We start from the raw sequence: 14,818 nt of genomic DNA on the forward strand, positions 1-14,818 counted from the left end.
CGTTTTACAGAAACTCTAATGCCCATAATGAGCTGCCTAATACACGCATTCCTAAGTCTTAAAGCGACTTTAGCATGCCGGTTCCAAGTTGGCTTGTACATGCAGTTTAACGCAGTTCTGTCGTGTGTATCGCTATTCTACGACTTCCTTCCAGCAAATGTGAACATGGTCTGTCTCTCCACCTATTAGTAATCCTGATATCTGGAGGTGTTCAGAGCGCAGTGCCTCCTTTTCATCTACTCGACTGCTGTATAAATGCAAATTACCCGCCCCCATCACATTTATCTGAGGAGCGGCAAGAGGGCGTGTAACCACACAACCGCGTCCTCCAATCGGTACTTACTTCTGTGACAAACTTTCCTCCAATCAGGCGAACCCCTGAACTTCAGCGAGTGGAGTTGCCTGAGATCACTTTCCACTCCTTGATCCTATTTAGAGGAGCTGGGAGTGAATAACTTCAATGGGTATCCTTTTGTATTTATGGTAATAAACCTTTCACTCCGGGCAAAGTTCCATTGTCTGGCCGCAGGTTTATATAGAGACGATGCTGTGGCAGGGCACAAGCCCAGTTTGAGAACCGCTTTACCTTACTTGATAGCACCAGCGATCAGCCTGATCTGCAATGAGTTGTCTGGATGTTATGTATCACCATCAGCCTTATGGAGCGCACCAGTATTTGCCAGCGACATCAGCAGCAGCGGCGGCAGCAGCATATAAAGCAGCATACTACCATCACCACCACCACCAGAATCAGCAGGTTTGTACGTCATTCATCTGCTATCGTTATTAATATCATCAATAAAGGCAAACACTATGTGATCTCTAAAGCGCAATTAGCGTTTAAATGCGTTTTGCAGGATTATTTGTCAAAGGAAAAATACTGTCAAAGATAACAGCTGGGGGTCCTGTTGCGCAGTAGTTCTTCGCTCGACTAACTCGTGTAAGTAATAACCCGTACTGTCCTTCTGCGGAAGCTAGCAGGCACTTTGTGTCGGTCGCAATAACATTCCTATACGCACTTTAGGCGTGCCCTGCTAGCATCGTGCTCTACTTTAATCACAGATCAATTTGAACCTCACACTTGAAGCACAAGGTCTGTGGAACAGTTCAGTGTTACATTTATATTAGTTACAGAATCATAATATTATTCTAGAGGCATACATTGTACATGTACTGTTATTGAGCTGTTAATTTTAAAAAATACAAAATCATACTTTAACATGAATTATCCACCTAGGAGTGTTATAATGCGGTTTACTTTTATTTATGTATTGTGTTTCATTAAAATGACCTCATGGGAAGCATCTACAATTGCTAATCATATAGATGTATTATAGAAACTTTAAGTGTCCATAGTCAGAACTGATTAGGACCACCATTTGCCTCACTATGTGAAATTAAACTGTATGGGTTTGTGCACTTCCTGTGTAAGCTGTATTTCTGTTGTACCCAGACTGAGAACATTGTCACAGACTAGTTATAAATACATATATATGTTTTATACAAGGCTTTACAGGAAAAGTGGCACATCACATCAATCTATCTATAACTAGTAATTAGTCATCAAGCCCCACAGCAAAAGTAGCAATTAGAGTGACTTACTGGCTCTCCATGTTCTGTATTGTGCTTTATTAATAAATAACATGGCCTGATTCAGAAAGTTTGCTAGACAAACAAGCATCCACGTGCTACTCTTCCGCTGTCATTCTCTGTCAGGAACAGAAAGTCTGATGGTTTCTATATTGAACATTTTAGTCAAAAATATATACCTACAGAACAGACCAGAACTCCTGAGAGTTACCTTACTATTAAAGTGTTAGAACTTTTTCTTAAAACCCTACACAGCCAAGATATTATGGAGAAGACATCCCATGTAATCAGATCTCTCACACTTGGATAGCTTAAAGATACACTCCATCAACTAGATTTTTTTTAGATAACTAAAGCTGTATTTGCATCTTGTATGTGGGGAGGGGCATTCTGAGATAGAAGGGGGTGGGCTTCTGAGAATGCGCAGGTTCCTTACGCATTCATTGCTTCTTTTACAGAAGTTAGCAGCGTTCAGTAAGATGCACGAGTCCCTGGGTCCCCCTGCAACCACTAAAGAGGAGGAGGAGGAGGAGGAGGCGACGAAGGAGCAGCCAGCGGAGACAGAGTACCTCAGCTCCAGATGCATCCTCTTCACTTACTTCCAGGGAGAGATCGGCGATGTGGTGGATGAGCACTTCAGCAGAGCACTCAGTCAGGCCAGCAGCTTCAGCCTGGAACCCTCAGCTCTCAAAAGCCAGAAGACAACAAGCAGCTCCCTGTGGAAAGGTAAGGGTTAGTTTATTTTATTGTAGTATCCTTATGAAATGTTTTAGTTGCAAATACTAGTAAAATACTTCATATAGCTGTCAAACAATTCTATATTTCTTTTTGTGAATATTTATAAAATGAACTTCACAATAATTACCTCTTTGCAAAAGTTTCACAATTAATGTACAGTACACACTTTTTTAAGCTTAAGATATATATATATTTTTTATTAATAAATCACTTAAATAAACGTAGTACAAAATCACATCACGGTGTTAAGTGTGATGAATGCAATACAATGGAATGGAATGTTAAACATTTTTAAGTTTATTTTTGGAGTGTAATATTAATATTAAACCATTTAAATTTAGTCAATGTACTGATGTATTTTAAAACAAACTAATACAGGGTGTTTTATTTACACCTTTGCAGCTTCCAAAAAAGTAATAAAGAGATACATTTGAGTTTTTATTCAATTAAAATGCATTCAATCAATGTGCACACTATTTTATTTTTCATAATCAGAAACACCTACAGTTGCTTATTTTACCAGTGTTTGTAAAAAGAAAAAAAAAAAGAAAACTACAAACTAGCCTGATACTGTATGCAGAGCTGAGCTAGTCTTTTTGGCTTTGATTAGAAAAAATATGTATCCTCTTGTTACTTGATATCCTACTGAAAGTAAAGTAACTTTAAATTATGTCACTGGTAACACTAAAAAATATATAATTAATACAAGTATCTCTACAAGTATCTTTAAACAGATTTCAGTACTACTAGAAATGTAAGTTAAAGAAACTTCATTTAAGGTCTGTATTTCTCAGTGCCTATTATTGCTTTGCTGTATTTGACGTGTGGTGTTTGTTTGTTTGTTTGCTTGTTTTCAGAAGGAGCCACGCTGTCTGGAAGTCAGTTCCCTGCTTCTCTCTGGAATACCTCGTACCAGACTCAGGCCCCCCCCAGCCTCAGCGGAGTTCTCCCGGAGTTCCCTGGTGCAGCTGCTGGCGCATTCCATTCTTCAGACCCTCCGAGCTGGGCTGGCCATGCACTGCACCAGCCTGCCCTGCCCCCTGCCCCTGCTGTCTCAGACTCCTGGCATTACCCGCTGGCATCACAAGCTAGCCCCCCCTACACACACGTCCACGACGTATACTCACACATGCACCCCCACTCCCACCCACACCATCACCCTCACCACTCACACATCCTGCACCACCCCCATTCCTCCCACCTGGACCCCCGCTACAGCCCGCTGTTGGTCCCCACGGTGCGCACAGCCTGCAACCCCACCCCCCAGGGTGACATCCCAAAGACCGACCCCTCCTCCGCCACCACTGCCACCCAGTTGTGGGCCGGAGCGTTTCACAGCACAGTCGATGTTGGCTTCGACACAGGTATGACTATATAAATAATAGTGAAATATGAGAATACTTGAGCAGGGTTCATTTAATCAAACACATTGCATTGCTTCCAGACATTGAAGTAGTCCTGGCATGTGTTTTTAATCAGATTTTAAAGTGGTTATAAAAAGATGTGTTTGGATTTTTTTTCCCTTATATGCACAATTTTTGGGGGCAATCATTTTTCTATAATATATTGTTTAATATGTATGCATGTTGCTGCTTTTAATTCAGATTGTGATTAGGTTAACATCATTTTAATTCAAGAAGAACATTGTTTAATATTGCTTCTGACATGCAATTATAAAATATTATTCCAAATAGTTTTGAAATTGGGAAGTGCTTCATTAAGTGACACCGTTGTTTCTTCCCCAGGTTTGCAACACCAAGACAAAGGCAAAGGGTCCACTTGGTTCTGAAGAGGAAGAGTGTTGTACCACCTGCGAGACAGCCCTGTTTTCCACCACTATTTTGAGCAAACACGTACAATTGTCTGGAAATCTCCTTGCAGAAGTGAACGGGTGCAGGCAAGGTGTCTGAGTTTTTTTCCTTAAACAGGGATGATGGAATTTGAATCTTTAAAGAATATTATGTCTCGGAGACCGGCACGTGAATTAGTTTGGAGCGCATTGATGTTCAACAGAGGAATTCACAAGCCTGCCTGAGATGCCTGGGTTCGTACCACCAAGAAATTGGGAACGCTAATAATTAAGAGTAAATTACACTTTTTCATTTCAAGCACAAGTACTGTGAGAGACAAGCTCATTTCAAGAGGAGTGTTCTTTTATTTTGCTGGGATCCTGTTACTACGGGATGATAAGAGGTATATATATATATATATATATATATATATATATATATATATATATATTTGTAAAGAATATCCTGTTGATAGGTTTTTTGCTCTCTTAAAAATGAAGGTCTTTTTGTAAAATAAATAAATCTTTGGTGATAATTGTGTACAGTTCTGTTTAAAGAACCTTTGTATGTGAAGCACTGGGTAGAAAATAAGACAATTTTGCATGATAAAATAAACAGGACTGCTATTCTATGTGTTATTATTTAACGTGTAGAGCTATGTTCCTATGTGTGTGTGTTTTCTTTTTTTTTCTTATTGTTAATTGTTTACAAGGTAACTGTTGTTGTAAAACAATTGTTTTTAACGCAGTGGAATTATCAGTGTGTCGTCTGGCCTACTGAGTTCTGTTGGCAGCCATATTTTCTCCTGTACTTTGGTTTTGCATACAATGCATTACATGATTGTTAACCTCAGTGTATGGATTTTATTAGAATTCATGAATTTCCGTAAAGGCTTAGCTGAAAAAGCACCATTTACATGAGATTTGTTTTAAATGATGTAGTTCAATTATTAATCCTAAGTAAATTCCACCAAAGATTATACAAAGTAAAAGTAGAATAGCTCAGTTAAATTAAACAGGGTAGTGTTTCTGTTTGAAATTTTGGAAATAAAGATTATAGTTCCTCAATAAAAAAGACACATAACAGCTTAAATGCATGCAGTACATGTGTCAAGAATGGCAAGAAAAACAGTTATAAATACATTTTTTAATGACCCTTACATTTTTTGCACTTCAACATACAATGTATTTTCTATACCAGGCAGCTGTAAAGTGTTGAATCCAATGTCTTAGACGTTAGGAAAAATCTAAATATTCTTTCTAAGCAAAATCATTTTTAGTAACAGTTAAGCCATTTGCCGAAAAGCTTTTTGTTGCCGAAAAACGAAGTATTATTTTTTTTTTAGCAAACTCAATACAAAAGTGAAGCTCTTGATGGCCTGTATTTTAACAATGTGTTTTAAGTTTTGAGTTGTGTCTCGTTTACAAGTGTTTTGTTTTGTGTTTCTTGTGTATGCAGCAAGCATTCTTGTACAATATATCTCGTGGATTTTATTTGGCTTGTTCCACACATATTTTTTTGTGATTTGTTCTTTGTGTTACGGTCCAATTGTTTCTTCTGTAAAGCGAGTTGTAAATGTGTCCTTGTTAATAAAATTATTTAATATGAAAGATTATTATTATTTTTGTTTAAAGTTTATTTTGCTAACAAACCGTTGCCAATGGTTACTGTGCTGTCAATTTAGAAATGTGGTGATTCAGGCAGGGAACTCACTTAGTAGGGCCACCTGGTTTTTCAGCCTCGTCTAAGGGAGAGGGCAGCTATCCTGCCCCCCTGCCCATGGCTTCCCTACAGTCAGCCTCTTTACTATCAAAAAACTAAATTACGGGAAGGTGTACCTCAAAGGGCAAGGCCAAAGATGTAGTGAAAATATGTATAACATTGTATTTGTTGCCTAAGCTTCAATAAATATTGTTCTCTATTGCATTCGTTTTCCTGACTGAACTACTGTGTAATAAAATAGAAATGGCCTTGTGAACACCATTGTGTTAGTTAGCTGATGTCATTTCTGTGATTGTACACTTATTCCATCAGAGGTACATTGTAAAGCAGGAACTATTGCTAGTTACCCAGTTATTACCATGTTTTTATTACGTGGTTATGTATGCCACCATAATATAAAGTGCTACCAAGTATAGGTTACTTGGGAGAATGATGTATCAAAATGCAAGCTAACAATGTTTTCGATGTTGTTTAAGACAACATAAAAAAAAGAATCAGGATGTAAAACTCTTTGGGGATGGGAGGGGGGGTTATGTTGTAATTACAAAAGTATGCAGGTGAATACATTTTAGCAATGGGGATGCTTCTCATTTTAGAAATGTTTAATTGTTGGAATTGATGGACAGATAGCTGCTAATAGGTTCTAAGAAGGCACACAGCTTGATATCTGTAGGGTCACAGATAAGGGGTGGAATTTGAAGACTGCAGTAGCCTCATTTTGGGATTTACTGGGAGCTTCACCTGTTTATACTGGGAGCTTCACCTGTTTGTACGGGTAGCTTCACCAGTTTGTAAGCTATGACCTTCTGTTGCTAATCATGTTGAGCAAGATACCAGGAGTTGTTGGCTGTCAAACTACACACAAAACATTTCCCTACATACTGGATTTTCGTCCTGTAGTAAATCATTTTCATTAAGTTTTTCATTGACATTTTACTGTCTTTACTTGTCCCCATTCTGAGTCAACTTGCACAGCTTTCTCTAAAGCCATATTAGGTATTGGTGGACCCAAAGGTTTTACTTTAGATATACTGTGAGTCAACCATACAGACATAATACAATTCTTGTGAAGGATTCTCTTGTAGATAAAAATAAATAAATAAATAATGCATAATGCAATTTCATGACAGGTCATTTCTCTTCAGTCAGGCAACATAAAGTGCAAAGCTCACACTGAAAAAGAGATTGATGGATGTCAGTGTAGCACATTTATACAAGTCACTGTCACAGCGGCAAGAAGGACACACCTCGCATGTGCATCCGAAGTGCTTTTGAAACCCAGAACTAGGGGGGGCCTTTGATGTGCTGTATGTTTATACTTAAAACTGATTTTGCTATCAATTAATACCGTTAGTATCACACGCTCTCCATTTGGAATTACTGTCTTGTTGATTTGATCCTTTTATGGGTATTTTAAAATATTGAATTTCCAGGGCCCTGTACCACCCGAGCTCAATGAAGTCAAACAGGGTGGCTGTTACATACTGGCCCTTCTAAGCTGGAGAAGAAAGAAGATATTAAACGCTTCCTACAAGCCTAAAATCCATATTAAGATGTTCTAGCTTAAATTACACAAGATAGAAAGAGCAACAAAAGGTAATTTATAATGTCTGTATTAAAGAGTAGCATGTACACCATTAAATGCCCAGATAATGGACACTCTTAGACTACCATCACAGTCGTCGAGTATGCCTGCAGTCTTATCACATTAACTGAATAACTCCAGCAATACTGTTGGTCTTGTGAAAGGGTCATATTGTTAGTATATCATAAAGAAGCTTTTCAATGATGGAAAGCATCCTTCAAATCCACAAGGAGCGTTTTCTTTCTGCAGCAGCATTGCAAAGTGCCCGACTGACTAAAAACCTTGGTACAGAAAGGGCAATGTTTTTCTTAACTGTCTGTACTATGCACTCTATGTTAGGTTTAAGTCACTTCAGAGACAGCTATGTCCTGGCCTGCCTATAATTTGTCACTGATATAATCAGGCATGGGAGCAGGACTCACACTGAACAAGGCATGCAAGAGACCAGGGTTACAGGGATGTGTACGGAAAATAAAAGATGGAAACTACGACAGCCGTTTGTTTGCTGTAGACCAAATGGTCAGCCGTTTTAATGTGCACATTGCCTATTGCAATTTGTTTGCATCAATACCATTTAACACTTAAGGTAGGTTTCCATGCACATCCCTTGGTTTTAAGTAGATATCAGTGGAGGAATAGCCGGTGCAGCTGGTGCAACTGCACAAGCAGCCACACACTCTGCCCTGGAGGAGTCTGAAAAACATATTTAACAATGATAATATTGTTAACAGTTAGATTTGCCGATGTTACAACTGTCATGTTTGTATCATTGTAGCTAGCGGTGCCAGTAATGCACTTTTTATCCTCCCTCATTCCAACACAGCTATTCTCTTAAAAAAAAAATGAAAATGCATCAGATATTTATTTTCTGTCCTATATATCTATTTAAATTTAGTATAACAAAGTAAAATAAATAAATATTTGAGAATAGGGTTTGCTTGCTGTCAGAAGCAATACAGTAACTACAATACTATAGCAACTATTCTCTGGTTTGAATGACAGTCGAAATCAAACACTGCACAGTCTGATTACTTTTTCAGCAACTTTATTTAAGCATATCACAGGCACATCGCATCTCTTCTCTAAAGCCAGGAAGGAGGCTTTGACTTCATGAACACACACTGTGAACAAGTAACTGAACAAACCGCACGATCGGGATTAACACATACTGCAGATAACTAGATATTTTAATTACTAAAATGTTTTATTTTATTTATTTCACTAATAAATGTTAGGACCTAATGGTAACTTAAATACTGAAACGTACATGAACCTGCACTCAAATCCAAATGGAAGAAATAATAAGTTAGCTGTACTTTTTTTATGCTTTACATGTTTTACAAACAGTTCACAAACCATGTTTGCTTTTCTGTACGAGGTACCTGAACTGAAGAACAGCTCCATGTAAGTACAACCTTTTATTATCATTTGGCAATTGGAAATACCAACAAAAGGTCCGCCACTGGGATGAAGCACGAGTGAAGGCTAGTACGAGACCGCCTCAGATGAAATACTGAGCAAACCGCATGACTCACAGAATAATGAGGAAAACATTTATTCATTAGCAACAAAAATTAGTGCTTGCATAAAATAAAAATAAAAACTGTAATTTTTTTTTTTTTTTTTTTTTAAATGTATGCATTGTCTAATAGCAATAGAACCATCATAAGAGGGCTTTATTGTCTGGTAAGGCCCTTCTCGTTGTGTTAAATGCCTGCCCTCGCATTCGGCTCGGAACATTTAACAACATGAGACGGGCCTTACCAGATGATAAAGCCCTCTTCCTCTGGTTCTATTGATTAATTTAATTTAAATGAATTACCCTGAAGGGACTGATGATTAAACTTGTAAACTTGGGATTAAAAATAGTGTAGTGTTGGTTGTAAAGATGCATGCAAAATGCAATGTAAGTAGGTGATAGAAACCTTTCTTATTACATGTAGTCCTATACTGTGTCATGCATGCTAACATTCTGAGAATTACATATTGTTAAATACTGAACACTTGACTTGGCATGCTGTTTTATGTTTATAAACAAGGTTGGGAGGGCCCACAACAAGGTCCTGCATCGGGGCTTGACTTTCTCTTCCTAGTATCATTGCTCCCTTTGGGACCCTGGCACAAGACAAGTTTGCCTGAAAGACAGTAAGCATGGTTCAATGCAGTGTCAGGCTGATTACTGTTTCTATTTTCACAATCAGTAATAATCAGACACTGCATTCAAATATGTTACATATTCTGATTGTGATTAAATTTGCATAGTTTCCAATACTTTCATCATTTATTTATTGTACTTATTTATTTGTGTGATCCTTAAAGCCAGATTTCCAATACATTTAGTGAAGTCTGTAACATGAACCTAACATTTTCTTATAAATTATTCCCATTATTCTTTAATGTGATTGTTTACCTTGTAGTGCAATCTGTGTTTTCACCTGTTTTTTTTTCTTTCTCCACCTTCCAATTAGTTTTTGCCCAGGTATTTATTTCTGCCCAGTGGAATTGTATTCAGTGCCCCCCCCCCCTGCTTTTTTGTACTGTGACAGTGAAAACAAGTTGGATTAAACTAAGTGTGTGTCAATCAGAGCTTTGTTATTTAAATTATACAAAAGGAATGAGGTAGAAGTAAATTAAAGAGTGCCCTTCCTTTTAATGAGCCTTTAAAGAATCTCACCACAGTTTTCCTTTCCAATCTGACATTTCTGAATTGTATGTTTTCCACTTACAACACAGACACAAGCATTCCATCAGGAACAGGAACGACCTTGAAATTTTAATTCAGACCAGCCTGGCGCATTATGATGTTCTTGTTTTGATTTTGTTTTCATACAATGTTCACATTACTGATTTTCAATGAGATGATTTTCCAAATAATACCATATTTAACCATCGTGTGATTTGTTTAAACACCATCACATGATGTACTGAAGTTCACACTATAGCCTCAGAAGTCCTTAACAGTCCATATTCACAGCAACAATATAGCATCAGTATATATCAGCCTTTCATAGTAATAATATATATTCATATCGACGTCTCTAACCTCTTACATGCTCATGCCTTGCTACTGAACTTTCACAAACACAGCAGAAAGAAAATGATGAGCTTAAAAAAAAGTTGAATTAAACCATCTATTGCCATCCTTTAGCAGTATCTCCTCTACAGATGCCTTGACCAGACTGCACCCAGCTACCTCCAGACCCTCATCTCTCCCTACACCCCCACTCGACCTCTCCGCTCCGCCTGCACTAGAAGACTAGCTCTACCTCCGCTACGCTCCCCTGCCTCCAGAGCCCGCTCCTTCTCCACCCTTGCTCCGCAGTGGTGGAATGTCCTTCCTACAGATGTCAGGACTGCCCAGTCCCTGACCACATTCCGGCACCTCCTTAAGACTCACCTCTTCAAACAGCACCTGTAGAACTCCTCTGTTTGTATCCTGGGACACTATCACCCTTCATTTAAATGTGCTTTATTTTGCTCTTATCTGCCCCCTATTTTACTGCATTTAATCCTGTACTTCAGAATACTGTAGTCTTCCAAGTGTTTAACCTGTAGTATTTTGTATTTAATCATATCCTGATGTAACTATCACTATTATCTGCTGTATTATTGAATTGTGGTTTGTCACACTTGAACAAAAGTTATTGTATTTCTTGCTCTTATTGTATTACTTGTATTGTAACACTTGAAATGTATTTGCTTACGATTGTAAGTCGTCCTGGATAAGGGCGTCTGCTAAGAAATAAATAATAATAATAATAATAATACAAAAATATGTGGAGAAATACGAGCATCAAGGCCTGAACTGTCTTCCGTGAGAGCTCCGCGCTGCTGTCAACAACAGTAATCTTACTGGAAACAAAATGGTTGCTAGTCCATCCAGATTTAGAGCCCATTAGAAACAAGTAGTGCTTGAATTAAAATGAAGCACTTGATTTGGAAATTAAATTGTACACCGAATCTGTTTCTTCACCCAGATTTGACATATTAGTTATTGCACGAGTATTCATTTAACAAAGGTCATTTCTAATTGTACCTTTATTGCCGCACAAGAGTAATACGTTGATTTGGGGATTTAAAATTTACAATCAATCTGTTGTTATGTGAGATAAAAATGACAACGGGAGTCACCTGACCTTCATGCAATAGTACAGCTATGGCCAGCAGTTTTGCAACACCCTATAAAATTACCTTATTTTCTTCATAAAGTGGAATGAAACCTTCTGAATAATACTTAACGAAAAACTGACAAAAATTTTAAAATGTGACAATTCAAAATCTAACATGAAACATTATACTACTATTATGGCTTCTGGTAAACTTTTTCAATATCATTTGGTAGTTTATTTAATTACACAATGTTAAATAAAAGATGTAAATTATGTTCCTATAGTTAAAAAAATGATGTCTCAATCTTAAAATGATGTTTGCACGATTTATATAAGTACACAATTGTATCAGACAAGGGTAAAGGTTAGGGTTAGGGTTAGGTTTGCAGTTAAGGATAGGGATAGGGTTAGGGTTAGGGTTATACACTGTAAGTATATTGTAACTATGCATAATAACATTGTAATTATGTGTAAGTACACATGTATTTACTAAGTAACTACTATGTAAATACACAGTAATTAGAAACACTTAAGGTAAAGTCTTACCCTGTATTTTGTATGAATGAATGAAACAGACAACTGAGAGCTGAGAGCTGAGAGCTGTATTCATAGGCTGGCATCAATCTAAACATTTTTAGCTACTTTCTTCCATTTCAGTAACTACAAGATAATTAATTTAACAGGACACTTGCTTAGAAAGCGACTAAAAAAAGTCCTGCTAACACAAGCTAACTTGTATTGATACAGCCATAAGAATGCATTGTCTCTATAGTAGCACCTTGGTAGCCCAGGAGGGTCCACTGTTCCTTTCCTCTTTTTTTCTCATTCATGCTCAGCATCCTCTGTTTGACAATGTGAGTGCTCAGTGGGAGACTGCACCGGGATAGAGGTGGGGGGCTTTTATTTTCTCTTTTTGCCCTGCGAGGCTGTGTTCCTCCATCTGAAAACTAGTGACTGTAAAAGTGGCCCCACTGCCTTAGGTGGTAAAATCTAAAGAAAATACTTGTACGTTCATGGGGAGCTGGGTGTGCTAATTCCCTCTTTCCCTGCTGCTCTGGTCTGCTGAAGACATTTGTCGCTTAGCCTAAGAAGCTTCATTTGAAAGTGTATGTCTCTGTGAGGAGGATGGGTAAGGAGGAGGGAACAGGACTTACAGCATCTAGCAATGTGGACAGATATTCCAGCCTTCACAGTAAAAGGAGCAAGATAGCTAATAAGCAGGGATCCTAGTTTTCCACAATAAAAAAATGAAATTCTCCATACAAACAATAAAAATCTGTGTTATTCTGCAATTAAAATAAAAGGCTTATCATGTGTCACATTATAAGATACATAAACAGTACTAATGAATAACAGTTAACACAGGAAGTATTTATTGGTACACTTTTAAATTCGAAGGAAGTTACCTCACCAGTGCCATCAATCAATAATATAAACAAACTTACCGTTTTACTTTAAACATCACAAATACTTGTGTATTAGGGCCTAATAATAAAAAACACAAAATAGTATTCATATTAGTTTGTCTCTGGGTTAGTCTTTGTCATCTGGATGGCTTCATTGACTTGATTTTTAGGGGTGATTTTTTATCGTTTTCGGCATCTTTAAACAGCTTGTTCAGTTGTAACAACGCACTGGATACTGAAGTAAACTGCAGCTACGTTTCAGCATGAATGTGACACTGACAGTGCGCTGTGTTCAACCTTGACCTCTGTACACCAGAAGCAGTTTTATTGAACAAGTATGTTTACGTAAATTTAAAGCAACATTGCCAGTGTTGATGATTATCTATGATAAGTGTATTGGTTTGGTTATCAAACAAACAAAAAAAGCCTTGCATGTTTTTTGCCCTGCCCCAAGTGTAAAACTAAAAATTCTCCACCAGTAGAGAAAATCTGTGTTTTTCCACGTTATTCTCCAGCAAACGGATTCCTAGGATCCATGATAATAAGGACATAAGAAAATGTAAGAGGTTGTTCGGCCCATCCATGCTTGTCTTGTTCCTACTAACTGACTGATCTCAAAACGTAGTTGGGTCTAAAAGAATCCCAGTGATTCAGCATCAACGATGTGGCTAGGTAAGCCATTCCATACCCTATACTCTCTGTATAAAGAACTGTCACCCTTGTTAGTATTGGTTAGGGTTAACTTTGACCATATTTGCATGGACCACAAAACTCGGGTACGTGCTCGAGTTACCCCGCCCCCCACCTCCCGTTTCCATGTTTTTAAATTACTCTGACTTCACTCCTAGGGCTGGATGAATTCTAAAGTCTGAATCCGGGATGGGAGGAAATCACTAAATGTCAATCAAAAATGTTGTACGGAGTAGGAACAAAACTATACATTTGGGTTTGTGAATGCCACCATTTTTACTGAATAAAAATATTTGAAAACATTAATACAAGTACAGTTCAAGGCTTTTCTTTATCAGATGCTATATATATATATATATATATTGTAACATAGCAGGGAGGGGGGTTAAAATCCTCCCTGCGTAAGACATGTGCGCAGGCACATTTTTGTTAGTTTGTTTTATTGTTTAATCAGTTTTGTTAATTGTTTTGCTTTATTGTTTAATTTAATTGTTTTATTGTTTAATTATCCCCTGTACCTGGGCGGTAATTGTAAATTAGGACCAGGTGCAGGGTATAAAAGGGAGATTGTCAGTTTGCTCAGGGCTGCTGAGGAGAAGGAGGCCGAAAGAGTGCTCTGCTTCCAAGCAGTCATTAAAAAAGTTAAAGAGAGTGTTTTTGTAGCAGGTAAACGGCTTAGCCGTCCTGCGGATCAGTTTAGGTTCCTGCGTGTTCAGGTAGTGCTCAGTAGAGCTAAGTGTTTGTTTTGTTTTTGTATTCATTTATTAAAGAAAAATAGCGCAACCGCACTTTAAAAATCCAATTTCGTGTGTCCTGGGTCTGGTTTTTAAAGGGGCAACGAACCCGAGTGGGTGAGATCTTTTACTATATATATATATATATATATATATATGGATTTACCTTTTAAATCATTGACAATTTGACTATAATACCATCTGCAACAAATTAACATCTTGACCTTTAACATGCAAGTATTTCTGGGAAAAATCAGTAGTATTTCCTGCCCAACTCAATTGCTAACTCGGGTAACTTAGAAAAAGCATGGAAACGCCTCCTTTTTCACCAACTCCAGTCGCCCATAAACTCGAGTTCCGGGAGAATTCAGGTCAATTCGCGCCCACTCAAGTCGACTCGAGTTGGCTGTCCATTGAAACAAGGTATGTGTCAACTCCCTTTAAGATTCAAGAT

At 37.8% G+C, this 14,818-nt stretch overlaps 1 protein-coding gene across 1 annotated transcript; it reads left to right on the forward strand.

Moving 5' to 3' along the window:
• Positions 1–327: 327 nt before the first annotated feature.
• On the forward strand, positions 328–4,551 carry LOC117405212 (transcription cofactor vestigial-like protein 3). Its single transcript, XM_034008085.3, has 4 exons — positions 328–757; positions 2,049–2,316; positions 3,186–3,692; positions 4,074–4,551. Exons 1-4 carry the CDS (start codon positions 623–625, stop codon positions 4,115–4,117), a joined length of 954 nt encoding a protein of 317 aa, XP_033863976.1. The 5' UTR covers positions 328–622; the 3' UTR covers positions 4,118–4,551.
• Positions 4,552–14,818: the final 10,267 nt, after the last annotated feature.

The sequence above is a fragment of the Acipenser ruthenus genome, chromosome 9, assembly GCF_902713425.1.
Source record: "Acipenser ruthenus chromosome 9, fAciRut3.2 maternal haplotype, whole genome shotgun sequence".
Taxonomy (NCBI): domain Eukaryota; kingdom Metazoa; phylum Chordata; class Actinopteri; order Acipenseriformes; family Acipenseridae; genus Acipenser; species Acipenser ruthenus.

Excerpts from the sequence above, each read along its gene's own strand:
- LOC117405212 (XM_034008085.3), top strand. The coding sequence starts at position 623 with ATGAGTTGTCTGGATGTTATGTATCACCATCAGCCTTATGGAGCGCAC. Across the intron at positions 2,317-3,185 it reads AAGCAGCTCCCTGTGGAAAG|AAGGAGCCACGCTGTCTGGA; the intron begins GTAAGGGTTAGT and ends GCTTGTTTTCAG. Across the intron at positions 3,693-4,073 it reads CGATGTTGGCTTCGACACAG|GTTTGCAACACCAAGACAAA; the intron begins GTATGACTATAT and ends TTTCTTCCCCAG.